The sequence below is a fragment of the Aotus nancymaae genome, unplaced genomic scaffold (assembly GCF_030222135.1).
Source record: "Aotus nancymaae isolate 86718 unplaced genomic scaffold, 86718_ANA_hifiasm-v0.15.2.pri h1tg000002l, whole genome shotgun sequence".
Classification (NCBI taxonomy): Eukaryota; Metazoa; Chordata; class Mammalia; order Primates; family Aotidae; genus Aotus; species Aotus nancymaae.
Window position 1 is genome coordinate 55,433,804 of NW_026988413.1, and position 19,910 is coordinate 55,453,713.

Sequence of the window (19,910 nt, forward strand, 5' to 3'; positions counted from 1 at the left end):
TCCCACTCAAGCGAGTCTTCCCTAGTGAGAAACTTCTTCCCTTTTCTCTTTAGCAATTATAGAAACAGTAGAGGTATACTTACTTGTTCTTGTTGGTTTTTTCTTTTTTTTTTTTAGAGACAGAGTCTCACTCTGTCACCCAGGCTGGAGTGCAATGGCACGATCTCGGCTCACTGCAACCTCCGCTTCCCAGGGTCAAGTGATTCTCCTGCCTCAGTCTCCCGAGGGCTGGGATTACAGGTGCCTGCCACATGTCCAGCTAATGTTTTTGCATTTGTAGTAGAGATGGGGCTTTACCATGTGGTCCAGGCTGGCCATACTTACTTGTTAAAAGAATCACTGATCCGTTTTATGCTTTAGATAATTTTCAGTTAATCTCAAAAACTGATATACATGTTATCTATCTGTGAGTAACCTGTGTAAAGTAAACCTAATTATTAAATGAGCTAATTTGTATTAAACCCCAAAAAACAATCCTTCTTGAGATACAGAAATTGATAAAGGACAAATGTTTATCCCTTGAGTATTTTTAGCATTAGGAATTATGTGTTAAATATTACTTGTACCTAGCTGCAATTTCTGTAAGAAGAGAGTCAATCTTATTATTTTATGTTCACATCACATCAATATTCCTACAAAAAGACAAAAGTGAAGAAAAAAACTGTTGCTATCACCCCCAAGACAGACATTTTTCCATCTGTTTTATTATTCATGGATACAGTTACTTAAATATTAGCTTCTTCCTGACCCCTGTTCTGACGGAGAAAATTAGAAAAATGCTACATATCAATCTTGGCTCTATGGCTAGTTTCTTTTCAATCACTCATACCAAATGGGCTTTGCTCTCAGTCCTTGAGAGAAAGCTGACAAACTATTTCCTCTAGTTTCTACCAGCAAATCCTTCATTTTTGAGTATGTTTCTTATCCCAGATGCAAGATCCAGTGTCTTTAGATTTGAAGAACATAACTAGTGTATTTAACACCTGATACATTTTCAGAGCTTTAGAAATATAACTGCTTTCTTTTAAAATATTTATGTGTAACACCTCCTTACAGCTGGTCTCAATATGATGCTTTATTGTGTAGGAAAACACCCCACATACAAACAGTGGAAAGTACTTTAAAATCATTGCTTCAGTCTCTGACAAAACACCACAGAGACCATTTATAACACTTACCAAAACTTACTAGGAATCCTCTTCCCTTGTCTATCTTCCATAAACTCTACACTTACCCAGTCCAGCTGCGCAGTTCAAAATCACTCTTCCTCTCTCTCAAAAGTTCTCCAAACTTTTCCTCAAATCCAACCTATGCAGGCTCTTTGCTTTTTCTCTTCTCTTGATTGTTCTCTTCCTTAGGTAACCATTTGTCTTAGCCAGTGTGAATCGGTTCAGCTGGCCAGAATATTTTCAGATCTCTTTTACCCTTCACCCTGATCGGTATAACCCAGCAGGCCAAGATAGAATTGTTCTTTTTTTTTTTTTTTTGAGACAGGATATCACTCTGTCATACAAGCTGGAGCGTAGTGATGCAGAACTGGCTCACTGCAGCCTCAAACTCCTGAGCTCAAGCAATCCTCCCACCTCGGCCTCCTGAATAGCTGGGACTATAGGTGCACACTACCATACCTGGATAATTTTTTTATATTTGTAGAGATGAGGTCTCGCTATGTTGCCTAGGCTGGAGAGTTGTCTTTAATGGAAGAGAATGATGTGGGATAAAGCTGGAAGTGTTCATATGTTATTTATTTCACTTTTTTTTTTTACGTTTCAGCAAAAATATACCAACATTGTTAAGGAAATCAAAGCAAAGGATCTTGAAATCAGGATACACAAGAAGAAAAAATGTGAAATTTTTCGGAGGTAAAGTAATTATATGACACTTTATCTATTTAGGTTAGGCAAAAACCTGATATATACTTCATAAGTTTCAGTAAACACTTTGTATTTTTACAGACTCAGAGAATTTGCTAAACTGTATGACACCGTTCGAAATGAAAGAAACAAATTTGTTAATTTACTCCACAAAGCTCACCAGAAAGTAAATGAAATAAAAGAAAGGCATCAAAGGTCATTAAATGAACTTGAAATTCTGAGAAATAGTGCAATTAGTCAAGAAAGGTAAGTGTTATAATAACTATTGGCCTCCCGAAGGCTTGTTTTATGATTCATTTGAACCCTAAAAGTCCTGAGGATAATAAGATAGAAAAGAGGCAGGGGCTGCAGTGAGCCAAGATGGCGCCACTGCACTCCAGCCTGGGTGGCAGAGTGAGACCCTGTCTCAAAAAAGTTTAAAAAATTAAATTAAAAATAAAAAGAATAGTATTTTAGAAAGTCAGAAAAGCCCTTGTTCAAATATCTTATTTTATAGAATCACAATCTATTATGCTTCTATTGTTTGGGCGTCATGTTTTTAATGAATGAAAAACCATACTATATAACGATGTTACTATGATGATTTTCACCTGCCCAATTAGAAAGAAAAGCACAAATCTAATAATTAGGATTTGGAAGTTAGGAAATAATCAAATCGTTTGTTAACCAACATCCCCTGGTGGTTGATTTAAAGCGTCTAATGTGTTGTGGGAGGCAATACCTTATAGCAGAATGATGAAAAGAGGTGATGTCTAGACTCAAATACCACCCCTGCCACTTATTACCTGTGTGACCTTGGACAAGCTGCCTTGTCTCTCTGAGCTCACTATTCTTATCCATAAAAATAGTCCTCATTTCATGTGACATTTTACTATGAAATGAGCTAATCCATATAAAAACACTCAGAAGTTTCTGACCAATGGTTTTTTTCTTCGTTTATTATTTACCATGTGCCAAGATCTGCTGGATTCTTTTACCTATGTTAGTAATTGGTACATAATCAGGTCACAAACTAATTTTCTGGTGGCCATTATTGCCCAGTTTCCTTTAATAAAGCGATTATAAAGTGGTCTCATTTCAGGAGAGGGAAGCGGATGAAAAGGAAAATAGAATTTCTGAATCAAGTTCTCATCTAATATGAAAATAAAATACATTTATAGAGGCCATGCATTCATTCAGCATTTATTGTGGCCATAGGCTGAGTCAGGCACACCTATGTCCAATGGACATTATTGGATATAACCATCTCTGTCCTCAAGACGGCAGTCTCCTGAGAATGACAGAACAAAAAATGAATGACTGCAGTCTCTTGCTTTGATAAAGGGACGCAGTAGAACATTGGGGCACAAAGGAAAGATGTTCTAATGTGGAAGGAAAGAAAATCTGAGACCCAGAAGGATTATGAAAATTCCGTATCACATGATGAGTATCATTATTACCAGAGTCGTCATTTCAAGGGCTACACTAAAGCACGGTCTGCTCTGATAGTGCTTGTGTTTTAGAAGCTTTCATTGCTTTTAAATAAACTAAAGAAAATTATAATCTTATCCATTGTTTTATTATTTTAAAAGAAAGCTGCAAAATTCCATGCTGAAACACGCCAACAATGTTGCCATCAGAGAGAGCATGCAAAATGATGTGTGCAAAATTGTATCAAAACTTCAGGAAATGAAAGAAAAGAAGGAAGCCCAATTAAATAACATTGACAGACTTGCCAATATGATCACAATGATCGAAGGGGAGATGGTGCAGCTTCGCAAAAGATACGAAAAAGCTGTTCAGCATCGAAATGAAAGGTAAAATCCAGGTATAAGAACAGAGCACCAGGGATCCAGTTTAGGAATGTTTCTCTACGTAGACTTGACAGTGAATAGTGAGAGAAATTTGATATTCAGGTTTCATTAGCCTTTAGAGAGGAGGGACTGTGTGTGTTTTCCCTGAGAATAGGAAATGCTATCCCTAACACCAGGCGCAGTGGCTTTCACCTGTAATCCCAGCACTTTGGGAGGCCAAAGCAGGTGGATCACTTGAGCTCAGGAGTTTGAGACTAGCCTGGGCAACATGGTGAAACTCCATTCCTACTAAAAAATACGAAAAATTAGCCAGGTGTGGTGGTGGGTGCCTGTAATCCCAGCTACTTGGGACGCTGCAGCACGAGAATCGCTTGAAACCGGGAGGCAGAGGTTGCAGTGAGCCGAGATCACACCACTTCCCTGTAGCCTGGGCAACAGAGCGAGACTCTGTCCACCCGCTCCCCACCAAAAAAGAAGAAGAAATAAATACTGTCCTCATAAACAGGCAAAGAGGAGAGGTTTGGGAAGTTGCTTGCTTGAAGATGTGTCCTTTCCTAGACGGTCATTCCTGCCTCTTATAATACCAAATTCTTTGAGCATAATTGACATAAGTAAGTGTGGAACTTGAACCCATTTATGTGGTAGGTTTGGTCTTATTATATTTACTCAGCCATTCTCCCAGTTCATTTGCTCAGCATGTTAGTAAGACCTTTAGGAGTATCATTATTTCATCCAGGCTGCAGTTAAATCAGGAGAACTTGATCTTGAGAAGAGCCTTTGAAAGGAAAACAGACAAAATACAGAGTTAGGATTAGCCAGGTACAACTACGTGCATGCATGTTTTGAGGGAGGGGAGTCACAGAAGCAATTAAAGGAGGAATTCTGAAGTAATGGATATGCATAGTGTGTGGGAAGACCTTTAGGGTCCTTTGAAGAACAGCACATTTCCAAAGGGCTGGTAGGTTTCTTCTGGGGGGAAAAATGTTATTTGGCTCCTGGCACAAACCAAAGCTTTTGGACAAACAGGGTACACCCAGGTGCTACTCAGATCAGTGGGGCATGATCGGTCATGCAGACCAGAGCTGCTAGGGTTAGAACATTCCTACTTTGTTTCCTCCCCATATTCTCCTTTCAAGAGGGGTTTTTCTCCTGGCATGGTTACAAAACATAGATTTTTGCCTGTTTATGGGGAAATTACAATCAGAAATATTCAACTTGAGAAGAAACTAATGGGCCTAGCAACTTAATATAGAGCAGACGCACCCCAGAGCTACATTCCCTGGCCCCCTGCCTGTGTGTTTCTGGCCAGGCCTTGGTTGGCAAGTCTGACCCAAGAAAAGGATCGGCAGAAAATCAGACCGTGGGATCACTTTGTTTGTGCATTGGGAATGGCATTCTTTCCCAGCCCAGGAAAACCTTTGGGACTTGCAGAGACACTGTGGCTAGCCAACCACATGGTCGGTCTCAAAGTTGAAAGGCTCAGTAACCCTCCTATCTCTACAGAAATCCAAAGTGTGGATGCAGTTTATCTAGAAAGCCATTGATAACTATTTGTCACCCTCTGGAAGTATGCTATGTTGATGTACATCTTGCATCCAAAGCTGAGGGAACCACAATGACTAGTGAAATGGTAGTTTCAATGCCCACTTAGCCTCTGCCTCTGAATTTGACCATAGTGGCGTTCAGCTGATACAGCGGGAAGAAGAAGTATGCATTTTTTATGAAAAAATAAATATCCAAGAGAAGATGAAACTAAATGGAGAAATTGCAATACATGTCCTGGAAGAAAAGATCCGATTCCTGAAACTGAAGATTGCTGACAAGCAAAGACAAATTCGTGTGGCCCAGAAATTGCTGCCAGCCAAAAGGTCCCTGGATGCCGACCTAGCTGTGCTCCAAATTCAGGTGGGTGAGTGATCACAGGACACTTCCTCGACCATTTATGTTTTTCTGCCTTTATCAGTTCATGAATGAGTTCTTGCATGTAAACCAAGCCATACTATTTCTGGGATCTATAAGAGTCTATGAGTTACATCTTGATTAAAAATGCATTTGGATGCTACTCTAGGACAGAATCTGTGCTTGAGGCATCCAGGCTACACATGGTCTTTTTTTTCTTATGAAGCCTTTTCTGCCTTTCTTGGAATTTAATGCCTCCCAGGACTTATCTCTAGCTCAGCTTCCTCATAGTGATCTAGGCTCTCTCCCCTCAGCATAATGATGTCATTGCTGCTTACTGGACAGATGTTGCAGAGGAGCCAGCACTCTCACTTTTCATACTCTGGCCCCCAGAACGAGATTGTCTGGAGATTGTGGCCTATTAGTAGTTGGCAGTCACATATGACTTGGCTATTAACCACCGTAGTTCTACGGTAGCTTAGTAACCTGACCTCTGACACGGCCTTTTTAAAAGTGGAATAAATCCAAAAACCTAATACATGAAATAACAAAATAAAGAAAATACTAATAAGCTACATAAACTACTTTCTTCACATGTGTTACTTGTGGTTTGTTCTTAATAGAAGTTTTTTAAAATTAAAAACTATGTAGCCTAAACTTGTTCCCATTGACTCAATGTAGCAGAAACAAATTCTAATCTATAACATTTTTTCTAAAATGTCAGGTTTGCTATTTTTTTACCTGATAATAAAGTAAAGACATTTGGTGAATGAAATTTTGTAAAAGTATAAAAATTATAAAGAAGAAAATAAAATTCTACCCCCAATATATAATTACTACTAAAATTATCAAAAATCTGAGAGAGATCCTTTCATTTATTTTCTAGGTATACAAGTAAATGTTTTTCCTTAGCTCATACCCTGGACAGTTTTGGGTCCCCCTCTTTTCTTTTTTTTTTTAAATCATGTCAAGGGGATTCATAGAATTTCATGGGACTGGATGATAGGTCTGCTTTCATATTTTATGCCATTTGAATGTGTATATGCTATATAGATAACAGCCTCTTTCAGTTTGCACAAATATGCCAATGTTCTGATTCCAAGTTTTGTTTTTTTTTTTTAAATTTAGACATGAGTTCTTCCATTCATTTATTCAGTAAATGTAGCTAGATTCAGATCAAGTGGCCAGAAAGTCCCTCTAGACTCCCACAGGCCTCCCCAGGCTTCCTGCGGCTCTGACTCCTGCTTCCAACAAAGGTTCATTTGAGGGATCGCCCATCAGCCTGCACGCACAGTGCCTGTTCCACTTCTGTGCCATGTCCGCCCCGGCATGGGACTCGCCCCTTCCTCAGGCTACACCTCCACAAGACCATTCATGCAAGGCTTCTGTGAGCAGACTTTATTAAACATGTGGGACAGTGGTATGTGGGGTTACATTACAGAAATTCAAAGCACTTCAGTTAGATACGAGACATCCATGCTCTTCTTGGGGGCACTCTATCACTGGAGACACTTCGCTGAGTACTAATACCCTATGCCGCACCCTTGCCTAGCTCGATTTCACTGGCTTGTCTTTCACACTTGCCCTCTCCCTCCACAGCCTCATCATCCCAGATTGCCCCCAGGAACTCCATACTTGCCTCATTCCATTTTACAGAAGAATTTGGTTCTTTCCAGCTCTTTCCCAAAATGTAGCTTCATCTTTGCCCATCCTAAACTATGAAAATGCCAAGCAGCACAAAAGAACTTTAAATTCAATAAAATCTGCAACAGAATAATTTCCTCTCTATTGTATAAGCGTATTTTTTTGTGTTCACTGCAAATCAATGCTTCCATTCAGTGGATGAAATTGTTCTTTGGAAAAAAAAATTGTCTTTTTGTTATATAAAACTAATTATCTAATGCGAAATGTAAATTCACTTTTACCCAAGAGGGAAATATTAGGCATTTAATAACACTACACACCCTGCCTGATGATGAACTTTTATCATTTTGGTTGCACATGAACTGAGGCATGTGGACTATGTGATATCAGTTATTTACTTGACTGGAGTTAATTCTGATTATCTACTCAGCACCCATCATGTGTACCCTTGAAGGGCGTGATGTGGAATTTCGAGCTTGAGGCAGGCCATTTCTGTGCTGTGTTCTGCAGTGCCGGATCCCAGTCATATCCTGCTAGTTTTTATAGCCACAGTGTCTTGGGTTTTTATTTTTTTAAGTCTTCCCCCCTTTTTTTTTTTTTTGCATCATTTTTCAGATTCTCTTAAGGTTTGCATTTTTTTTCAGATGTCCAGAACAGTTTTTAATTATCCAAAAGTCTAATCCAAGGTTTATCATGAGTCTGTTCTCCTGGTTCCTGTAATAATGGCTCAATTTTAGGAATCTCAGAAGTCACAGCAACTATTTTGGGACACAAGGTCACTATTTTACACAGACAGAGTAAACAGGTTTTCCTCAAATGCCAAGAGCGAAATAAAATCGAGACACCCCTTTGATAAACAAGCACTGTATTTTTGTTCCTTATTTAATTTCCTAATTAAGAAAAGAGAGCATCAAGTATTGTTAATAATAAACACAACAGATGCTTGATTACATATATATATACTTCAATTCTATATTAAGGACATTTAAGGAATGAAAGAGGAAAAAGAAAAATGTTAAATTATTTGTCACCATTTATCATTCTTTTCATAGGGAGGAGGAGCATACATTTAAAAAATGCTACCTGTATCAGTCCTAGACATGTTGTAAAATACCGTAAATATATTACCTCATATATGATGGATCAACCCCATGGGACTGAGCCTTTTCTTCCCATTTGACAATTGAGGAACCTAAGGTTTAGAGAGGATAAATGATTTGCCTGAGATTACATAGGTATTCAGTAGGAAAACTGAAAATTATGCTTCTTGGCTGTCACCATGCTCCACATCTCTCTCCCTATAAAACAAAAACTAAGTGTGGCTACCACTCCATTTAGGAGTAGCTGTGTGTCTGCATTCCCCTCCAAAATCTCATTGATTGAACAAATATAGTTGATACATATGACACTGTATTGGGGATTTAGCAGAAAAAAAATACAAATAGCCCAAGCTTTTTCTCACAGAGTTCACATTAGGTAGATTCCATACGAATGTTTTTCTTTTCTTTGGGAAGCCATTGAACCTATTGCCAGTGAAGCATTTTGAAATGAAGTCCAGCATGTTGGATGCTAGTTACCCTGGTCTCTCTAACAACCTGCAATGAAGAGGTGAAGGCTGTGTATTAGTCCGTTTGCATTGCTGTGAAGGAATTCCTGAGGCTGGGTCACTTATAAAGAAAAGAGGTTTATTTTGGCTCATGGTTCTGCAGACTGTACAGGAAGCATGGTGCCAGCATCTGCATCTGGTGAGGACCTCTGGAAGCTTCCAATCACGGTGGAAAGCAAAGGGGGAGCAGGTACATCGCACAGCAAGAGAGGAAGGAAGAGAAAGAAGCAGGGCAGCCAGGCTGTTTTTAAACCACAAGATGTCAGTTGAACTCATAGAGTGAGAACTCACTCATTATTGCAAGGACGGCACCAAGCCGTTCATGAAGGCTCGACTCTGCCCTCATGACCCAAACACCTCCCACCAGGCCCTACCTCCAACACTGGGGATCACCTTTCATTCAACATGAGATTTGGAGGGGACACATCCAAACCATATCAGGCTGTATACTTGGAGCCCTGCAGCCACACAGCATCCCATGAACATAACACAAAATGGGAAGCAATCAAGGGCTGTTGGTGAAATCAGCTTTTTCTATGACCCCGACGGCACTGCCTCACCTTGTATGGTCAATTATAGATGTCCTAGTTGCAGTACCATAAATGAGCAAAAACATCACTTAACCAGGTCCCAGCTGATGGGATGTTAAGAAAACAGAGTTCTCTTCTACCCTTGCCTGGGTTGGTCCTACTGAAAGACTCTAAAAGACCCTGGCAATGTGATTTTCAGATTTACTGAGCTAGAGAAGTCATTCTAAAGTTAATGTTTCTTTCTTAATAGTTTTCACAGTGTACAGACAGAATTAGAGACCTGGAGAAAGAGTTTGTAAAGCCTGACGGTAAGAACAGAGCTCGCTTCCTTCCGGGGAAAGATCTGACCGAAAAGGAAATGATCAAAAAATTAGACGAGGTAAACATTCTTGCTGAAAATTGCCTCTGTTAGCCCCTTGTGGATATCGTTTCACAGATACCTATGGTACTGTTTCGTGTTATGCGGACAGACCTATCCTTCATTATTCTCGTCACTAATACAGTCCTTTCACTGTAATCTAATCACACATTCTAAGCTTGATTTAGACACTTGCCAAAAGAAGTTCCAATCCAATTGTTTCGAGATTCCAAAGGCACCTTTCTCTCATGGCCTAAAGGAGTAATTTTGGCATCTTAAATGGATTAATTGGTCTTCCTGATGGGAACACATCAGAAGAATGGTGACGCGGACACTAGATAGAGCCAAGGGGGCCATACTCTACCATGTGAGGAGGAACTCCCAGCCGTATCTGCAGGGGCTGTGGCAGGGGAAGTCTTGACTTAACCCAGCTCTAAACACTTTCCAGACGTATTTCGTGGGGCTTAAGGGGAAATAGCGCGCTAATTAGGAAATAAGATTTTGTCTATATGACTTTTTTTCTTCCTCTTGAAACTGTTTTCAAACATAGCTGGAACTACAACTGGCCAAGAAGGAGGAGAAGCTGCTGGAGAAGGATTTCATCTACGAGCAGGTCTCCCGGCTCACGGACAGGCTCTCTAGCAGAACTCAGGCCTGCAAGCAGGACACGCTGCTCTTAGCCAAGAAGGTTAGCCTGAGAGCCTGCCTTTTCCCTTCTGCCTTGCTCCTTTATTACCTTTTATTTTCCGCAGACTGCTAGATTTATTGAGAGAAGCACTGGAGAGATTAGGCTTTATGACTAGGGAAACTTAGAAAAATGGAAGGATGGCTCAGAGACTTGTCCAACATGTTTTAGTCTTACTCCCTGAATGAATTCACTTCACACTGGCAAAACCTAAGCTTTTAAACAACAGTATACAAGTTTCACTTAGCAGAGCAACTACCCAAATAATGGCACTTGCTATCTTTGTATCTCATGCACAGAGTTAAATCCTTTCCAGTTTCTTTTAAGTGGAAGGTCTCACTTCCCCAGTGATCTGAGTAGGGAATGGTCCAATCCAGAACTCAGCCAGAACCCAGAAATGGAAGGGGACTGTTAGAGAGAAATGCAGTCACACAACACCCAGGCCAGCTGCACCACGGAGGTGCTTAGCAGGCCCCACTGGTGAGGAAAGGCCAGGAACATGGAACTCCCTAATTTAATAAGCGTAAGAGACCGGGATGGCAGATCCGAAGCCTCAGAGTGGGGGTGGGACTGCTAGATGCTACACTGAAAGGAGTAGCCAGCAGAGCCTCTAGAAGTCCCCCTGGACTCCCACAGGCCTCCCAAGGCTTCCTGTGGCTCTGACTCCTGCTTCCAAAAAGGTTCATTTGGAGGATTGCCCCATCAGCCTGTATCCCCAATGCCTGTTCCATTTCCGTGTCGTGTCCATGCAGGCGTGGGACTCGCTCCTTCCTCAGTCTACCCCTACACAAGACCGTTCTTGTGAGGCCTTTCATGCGTACCATAGAGCCGTCAGAGGATTGGCCACTCACCGGGCCTCCGGGGCTCCTGGAGCATCCCGCCAGTGCAGAGTTCAGCCAGTCAGTGGTAATTACTGAACAGCTGCTATGTGCTACTCTCATGCTAGGCATGAGTTCAGAAACAAAGAGGAAGCTTACACCATAGGAGGCTCACAGGTTCTAGTAGGGAGAGACAGAAGAAATAGATAATAGTAATGCCCACACCAGAGACTGTGGGCTCCTGAGGGCAGCACATGTTCCTCGTTCTTAATTTCCCCAATGCCTAACATGTACCAGACTCTAGAAAAACATTTGTTGGATGAAAAATAGTTCTGTTCTAGAAGCACATGTGGCACACTGAACAAGAAATGACTATAACTTTAGGCCATCTTTGCCATTTCTATTTGACTCTTATGCTTCTGCTCTGACAACTTCCACGAATAGACCAGTCAGTCCAGTGGCAGGTTTGCACCTCACAACTTGACTTCATAAACTCAGGTAAAGTTGTGAGCTGCACATCTGCCACTGGAATGATGTTAAGGCTTAGGTAAGCTCGTGCACTGTGCCTGAATTCGTATGTTTGATGTTCATTTAAATAAATGCTGCCTTCCTTCCTTTTGCAAAATGAATTTCCCTTTCTTTGGGGGAAGTGATTTTTCACTGAGGCCTGACTTACCAAAGCTGATGGCAGAGTTGCCTGGAAGTCAACAGTGATGCTAGAGACGTGCACGTGGCGCCACTTCCATAGCCAGGAGAGCTCCAGCACGGCTCGGTGCCAGCCTACCAGAGCCAGGAGAGCTCCAGCGCGGCTCGGTGCCAGCCTACCAGAGCCAGGAGAGCTCCAGCGCGGCTCGGTGCCAGCCTACCAGAGCCAGGAGAGCTCCAGCGCGACTCGGTGCCAGCCTACCAGAGCCAGGAGAGCTCCAGCGCGGCTCGGTCCCAGCCTACCAGCTGTTCTCCCCTTTCCTTTCCACACCTTTCATGCTCTCCATCTGCTTCTTCCTCCTCCCTGCCTTTCAACACCCCCCTACACACACATTCAAAATGATAATCTCATAGTGTGCAGAACTGGAAAGTAGAAAGACATTCAGATTCCAAATCTGTGACTTATCAAAACTAGCCAAAGATCTTGAGAGAGATGGATAAACGATCTTAAAACTCAGTTTTCTTATTCGTGTAATGGGTACGATAGCTGAATTTCTTACGAGTGTTACATAGTTAAACACATAAGTGGTCTAAACACTTGTAGGTGTTCAACAAGACGCACATCTCCTCAAGTCTCTCACTTCTTCCAGATAGCTTATGGCTCCTCCTGCAAATTTCCCAACAGAAATGGGAACAGAAAACGGAAAATCTCAGCTAAGACTTGGAGCAACCCAGAATAATATGAAACTTTGTTTTCTAATTTATGGAAGAGAAGGGAAGTTGGCCAGTTACACAGACGGACACACAGACTCAAGTGTGCAGTAGTTGAGTGAAAAATGACTCCCCCAAAGAAGGGGAAATTCGTTTAAAAAAGGAAAGGCAGCAATATTTAAAGAAACATCAAACATGCTAATTCACTCAAAGTGCATTAGCTTATCTAAGTCTTAGCATTTCTTATTTTATGAGTTACACTTGTAAATTGCACTAATGCTGCTGGACTGATCAGTAAACAGTCTGTTAGTGCAAGCTGTCAATGCAGAACCATAAAAGTCAGATAAAAATGGCGAAACTTAAGATAATGACTCATTGAAGTTTTTAGTGGTAGTCATTTTTATTCAATACATGGTTCCTAAAAATCAGTTCAGTATAGAAGAGTCATGAGAATTTATATTACCTACCCTTAAGGAGGTAAATTTGTATATAATAATAAGTTATTACATTTTCAGAGGCAGGTAAATCACTAGTAGCAACATTTCTCTAAGCAGAGGTGCAGATGTGACCAGAGAATGCTCTATTAGGAGAGGAAGGTATTCAACGTTAGGTGTAGTATTTTGAAACTCATTTGTGTGTCCCAATTTATCCTGGTCCAAGAACAAAGAATGAAATAGATTAAGAATTCATTCATTCCTTCATTCAGAAAATATCCAACTTTAATTTTTGGGGGTGCCTCTTATATTGTAAACACTGTCCTGAACACTGGGAATATGGTGATGAATAAAACAAATAGTCCGTGTTCTCATGAAGAGGACATTCTTACGGGATGACAAACTGTAATCAAATAGCCAAATACATGTATAATATCAGCAGTGGGACATGATGTGAAGAAAAATAAGGCATGGTAAGAGGAACTAGTGAGTGTTGCCAGGTAGAAGGTATCACCACTGAACTGCCCCACTGTGGCTATCACACTAAAAGACTCAACCCTTTATCAGACAGAAAGCTGACAGGAACCCCTAATTCTAGTTTTACTTCTTTCTTGCCTTTTAAGATCTTTTTTCCCCAAATTGTCCTGTCTTTTAACTGTATTAATGCTAAATAGCTGATATTAAGAGCTTTTTTTGTTTTGTGTTTTTCTTTATTATTATTATTATTAATAATAGGTTAAAAAACAAAACAGTCTGGGCACAGTGGCTCATGCTTGTAATCCCAGCACTTTGGGAGGCCAAGACAGGTAGATTGCTTGAGCTCAGGCACTCAAGACCTTCCTGGGCAACATGGTGAAGCCCCATCTCTACCAACAAATACAAAAAAAATAGCCGGGCATGATGGTGCACACCTTTAGTCCCAGCTACTTGGGAGGCTGAGGTGGGAGGATCACCTGAGCCTCTGGGGCAGAGGTTGTAGTGAGATGAGATCATACCACTGCACTCCAGCGTGAGTGACAGAGTGAGACCCTGTCTCAAAAACAAACAAACAACAACAACAACAAAATCTCCAGGAACAGCTCTCATTCTAAATTATTGACTAAGTTTTCCCCAGCTTGGCTCGTGCATGTTTCTGACCTAGTAATGATGCACACCAGGAATTACGATCAATAATGCAAACATGTCAATGTGCTTGTTTTTATTTAAAAAGTCGTTTCAGATGCAGAACTTCTGCTGATTATCTTATATAAGCAAAGAGTAACTTGTGTTCTACCAGATTTTTTCCCCTGGATAAGTGACAAACTAATAAGGGCAAATTAAGCTAGAACTTAGGCATCGAGAACACTCTTGGCTGGGCACGGTGTATCATGCCTGTAATCCCAGCACTTTGGGAGGCCGAGGCAGGAAGACTGCTTCAGCCCAGAAGTTCAAAACCAGCCTTGTCAACACAGCAATTTCCCATCGATACAAAAATAATAAATTAGCCAAGTGTGGTGGTGCATGGCTATAGGCCTATCTACTTAGGAGGCTGAGGCTTGAGCCCAGAAGTTCCAGGCTGCAGTAAGCTATGATCAGCATAAGCACCAGAGCGAGACTTTGTCTTTATTTTATTTTTAAAAAAGAACATCCCTTTACCTCTCCTTCTTACCTTTTAAAAATGGGCACTGGCCAGGCACAGTGGCTGACGCCTGTAATCCCAGCACTTTGGGAGGCCGAGGCGGGTGGATCATGAGGTCAAGATATCAAGACCATCCTGGCTAACATGGTGAATCCCCACCTCTACTAAAAATACAAAAATTAGCCGGGCGTGGTGGCACGTGTCTTTAGTCCCAGCTACTCGGGAGGCTGAGGCAGGAGAATCACTTGAACCTGAGGGGTGGAGGCTGCAGTGAGCCGAGATTATACCACTGCACTCCAGCCTGGTGACAGAGCGAGATTCAGTCCCAAAAAGGGGGGGAGGGCACTAAACTATCCCCTTCAATGTTACCCACCTTGCAATCTAGTAAGTAGATAAACAAATCCTTTTCTTGTTGTCTCCTCGTCCTTACTTACCCAACCAGGGTGTTCGGCTCAATCTCTGCCATCTCTTTCAGTTCTTAATTTCTGTGAATTCCAAGTTAGACCCTCCTTCCTTCAGACAAAAATGTACCCTGCCATTACAGCCAGCCAGCAGCCTTCCATCTTCCTAAGTCTTCATGGACTGTATAAATAGACTAACCCTTGGGCTCTTTAATTCCAGATGAACGGCTATCAGAAAAGGATCAAAAATGCAACTGAGAAAATGATGGCTGTTGTTGCTGAGCTGTCCATGAAACAAGCCCTGATCGTTGAACTCCAAAAGGAAGTCAGGGAAAAAGAAGACTTCATCTTCACTTGCAACTCCAGGATAGAAAGAGGTCTGGCACTCAGTAAGGAAATTGAGAAAGAATGGTTGAAGGCACTTCGAGATGAAGACATGCATGCCGCGGCCATGGCTGAAAAGTCTCGGGTAGGCTTTGGCTCCTGTATTGCATTTCTAAAGTGTGCCAGTGGGGGCCGCTTTCAGGGGGTCGATTGTCCCACAATGTAAGTAAACTTTCCTCACTCTACTACACACAGTCACCACAGTCATTAGAAAGAAGTGTGTTTACGATATTCTATAAGTCAAAATGCCACAATACTCACTGAAGAACACTTACAAGCACAAGGCCCACCCCACAGCTTTACATCCTGAGCTGCTGAGGCTGAACATCACGGCCTTCCATCAGCATAGCGATGACCAGGCTGGCATCGGCCTTGTCAGTAACTCTCCAATCTCTCTCTTTGCACCTTTGCTCAGACCACAGCTGACTGTCCGTGTTCATCTGCTGTGGCCTCCACAGCATACAGTGAGGCCTCCAGCCGCGTTATGGTTGCTCTGCCTTCTGCAGATGCTTGGTGTACATCATAGGCCTCAATCCTACCCCTTTCTTTTCCCACCTTAGGCCTCTGGCCTAAGGCTAGATCTATCACTGACTCACCCTGCAAGTTAGATACCAGATCTTCTGTCTACCCCCATGGCCTGTCAATATTCTTAGACTGGAATTAGGCATCTCTTTCCAAGGAGTCTACATGATCCAGATGTACAACTCACTCAGACTCTCAAGTGGATGTCACCAAAAGGGTCCCTAATTTGCTCCTGAACCCAAAACAAAGCTTCATTTGAAACACTAGGAATACCTGAGCACAGGTATAAATTACCTGAATTATAATCTCCACACCACCTGGGTCTATACCTTTTAGCACATTCAGATTTTAACTGTGGTGTGCCACGGTCATTTATCAGTTGGAGGTCTTTTCAGTGCAGTAACAGATTATTCTGTTTTCCAGAGGCACAGGCAAAATCTTGAAAACTTTGAGGCTCAGGGCAAGCTGCTAACCATTTTCCTCCTCTGGTTCCACTTTATTCCTCTATCTCTTCCTTTATAACATTTGCTCACCAATGACTTACCAAGGGAAATACGTTGCTTTGCCTTTGTCAAAAACAGGGAAGTAATTAGTGCTTGATGACAGATACTGAGGTGGGAACATAGGACCCACCAAGAAGTCTTTGAAAAACCCTAAACCCCAGGAATACAGCCCATTCCAATGAGATGTGACGTGTGTGTGTGTGTGTGTGTGTGTGTGTGTGTGTGTGTGTGTGGTGTGGTGTGGTGTGTGACTCCACCCTCCTGCCCCTCCCATCCCTTTGGGGAGTATCAGTTGCACAGTCCAAGACTGTCCAGACCACCTGTGTCTTTAGGGACCTAAGGATAAAGTGACTTCACCAGAGTTTTCAGAGAACTGAAAAGGAAAAATCCTTCTTTGCAGGAGTTCTCGGAAACAGGTAAGCGCGAGCTGCCCAGTGGTGTTTACACGACTGCAGAGCTGCGTCCAAATGCCTACATCCCAGAAGCAGATGACACTCTTCCTGTGCCAAAACCTTATGGTGCTTTGGCTCCTTTTCAACCCCGTGAACCTGGAGCCAATATGAGGCACATAAGGAAACCTGTCGTAAAGCCAATTGAAATCTGAAGATGGTAACAGATCCAGACCTCTCAAGGAGAAGACTTCAGCCAGGCATCCTTGTACCCACAGCTGAAAAATGTAAGCATAATTGTTCTAAAATTATAGATAAGTAAGGTGTCCACAGTTAGTCAGCAACAGATTTCAACATGGTCTCTATTTACCCACCAACTACTAAACCTTACATAACATTGAATAGGACACAGAACTGTCCTACATTCATGTCAAAGTATATATTTGAATTGCTTGTATTTTCCTTTTCACTCTTTATATTGACTACATTCCAGAAATTTGTAGTAGGCAAGGTGCTAAAAAAAAATGCACTAAAAATAAAACAGTTTTCAATGAAGGATAGAAATGGGCAGAGTGGTCTTTGTTAATTCAAGAAAAAACAAATACTGTTCAATATGTACACTTTAAAAAGAAAGAATGACTGTTTGAAAAGGAAAATATTTCAAATATTGCAAAGGCATAACTCACTTTGTTGAATAAGAAGTATCACTTAATCTTGTAAAGTATGTAAAAAAAGTCGTGAAACTTGTCATGGCTTTTTTGCATTTTTTCATTTTATTTTTTGACAAATAATTGTACCTATTCATGGGGTACACAGTGAAGTTTCAATGCATATAATGTATAATGATCAGATCAGGGTAATTAGCATATACATCATCTCAAACTTTATTATTTCTTTGTGTTGGGAATATTCAGTATCCTCTTAGCTATTTGAAACTATGTATGATTTTACCTATAGACATCCTATCGTGGTCTAGAACGTAGGACTTATTCCACCTATTTCACTGTAATCTGTGCCTACTAACAAATCTACCCCTATTCCTTCCTTCCCTCATCTTTTCCCCTAGCTTCCCAGTCTCCTATATCCACTCTTCTACTTTTCACTTCTTTGAGATCAACAATTTTTAGCTTCCACATATAAGTGAGAACATCTGGTGTTTCTCTCTCTGTACCTGGCTTATTTCATTTAACATAATATCCTCCAGTTCCATTCATGTTGCTATGAATGACAGGATTTTGTTTTTTTGTGGCTGAATAGTATTCCATTGAGTGTGTGTGTGTGTGTGTGTGTGTGTGTGTGTGTCTCATTTTCTTTATCTGTTGTTGGACACCTAGGTCGATTTCATGTTTTGCCTATTGTGAATAGCACATAGTGAACGCATAGTAGTTTTCTGAGGAACTTCCGTATCATTCTTCATAGTGACTGTACAAGTTTACATTGTCACTAGCATTGCATATAAGAGCTCCCTTTTCTCTGCATCCTTACCAGCATTGGTTATTTTTTAATTTTTGATAATAGCCATCCTAATTGGGGTGACATGATACCTTATCATATTTTTTTATTTCTATTTCCCTGATTATTAGCAATGTTGAGCATTTCTTCATATACCTGTTGGCCATTTGTATGTCTTTTGAGAAATGTCTATTCAGATCATTTGCCCATTTTTAAATCAGATTGTTTTTGTAGTCTTTTTTTGGTGTTAAGATATTTCAGTTCCTTATTTATGCTGGATATGAATCCCCTATCAGATGAGTAGTGTGCAACTATTTTCTCTGATTGTATAGGTTGTCTTTTCATCCTGTTGTTTTCCTTTGCTGTGCAGAAGCTTTTTAGTGTGATGTAATCTCATTTGTTTATTTTTGCTTTTGTTGCCTGTGTTTTGAGGTCTTATTCATAAAATATTTTCCTGGGCCAATGTCCTGAAGCATTTCTCCTGTGTTTTTTTCTAGTAGTTTTGGGTCCTATATTTATATAGTTTCGGGTCCTGTATTTAGGTCTTGGATCATTTTGAGTTGACTTTTAAATATGGTGAGAGATACAAGACTAGTTTCATTCTTCTTCATATGGACCTCCAGTTTCCCCAGCATCATTCATTGTAGAGACTGTCCTTTTCCTAATGAGTATTCTTGGCACCTTTGTCAAAAATCAGTTGTCTGTAGATATATGAATGAATTTCTTGATTTTCTATTTTGTTCCATTGGTCTGTGTATCTGTTTTTATCCCAGTGCCATGCTGTTTTGGTTACTAGAGCTTTGTAGTATTTTGGAGATGTGGTAGTGTGATACCTCCAGCTTTGTTCATTTTGTTCAGGACTGCTTTGGCTATTTGGGGTCTTTTGTGGTTATATACAAATTTTAGGATTGGTTTTCCTGTTTCTCTGAAGAATTCCATTAGTATTTTGATAGTGACTACTTTCAATCTGTTGATTGCTTTGGGTAGTATTGTCATTTTGTTTTGTTTGTTTGTTTGTTTTTGGAGACAGGGTCTTGCTCTGTCACCCAGGCTGGAGTGCAGTGGCATGATCTCGGCTTACTGCAGCCTCCACCTCCAGGGCTCAAGTGATCCTCACACCTCAGCCTCCTGAGTAGCTGGGACTACAGGTGCACACCACCACACCTAGCTAATATTTTTATTTTTTGTAGTGATGGAGTCTCACTATGAGGCCTAGGCTGCTCTCAAACTCCTGGCCTCAAACAATCCTCCTACCTCAGCCTCCCAAAGTGCTAGGATTGTAAGTATGATTCACCACATCCAGCCAGAATGGCTATTATTAAAAAGTCAAAAAATGAAAACAAAAACATGTTGGGGAGGTTGCAGAAAAGAAGGAATGCTTAACACTGCTGGTGGGAATGTAAATTAGTTCAGTCACTTTGGAAAGCAGTTTGGAGATTTCTCAAAGAACTGAAAATAGAACTACCATTTAACCCAGCAATCCCATTACTGGTATATACTCAAAGGAAAATAAATTGTTCCACCAAAAGGACACATGCACTTCTACATTCATCAAAGCACTATTTACAATAGCAAAGACATGGAATCAACCTAGATGCCCATTGACAGTGGACCTAATAAAGAAAATGTGATACATATAAACCA

At 41.0% G+C, this 19,910-nt stretch overlaps 1 protein-coding gene across 7 annotated transcripts in view; it reads left to right on the top strand.

Annotated features, from left to right (window-relative positions):
• Positions 1-17,369, top strand: part of CCDC146 (coiled-coil domain containing 146) — a 249,745-nt gene extending 232,376 nt beyond the window's left edge. For all 7 annotated transcript variants that reach the window (XM_064374780.1, XM_064374777.1, XM_064374802.1 and 4 more), the window contains 8 exons: positions 1,774-1,862; positions 1,956-2,120; positions 3,446-3,670; positions 5,344-5,572; positions 9,597-9,725; positions 10,255-10,392; positions 15,237-15,485; positions 16,826-17,369. In XM_064374780.1, coding sequence (XP_064230850.1) covers positions 1,774-1,862; positions 1,956-2,120; positions 3,446-3,670; positions 5,344-5,572; positions 9,597-9,725; positions 10,255-10,392; positions 15,237-15,485; positions 16,826-17,029 — 1,428 coding nt within the window. In that variant the 3' untranslated portion in view covers positions 17,030-17,369. The remainder of the gene's footprint in view (positions 1-1,773; positions 1,863-1,955; positions 2,121-3,445; positions 3,671-5,343; positions 5,573-9,596; positions 9,726-10,254; positions 10,393-15,236; positions 15,486-16,825) is intronic.
• Positions 17,370-19,910: the final 2,541 nt, after the last annotated feature.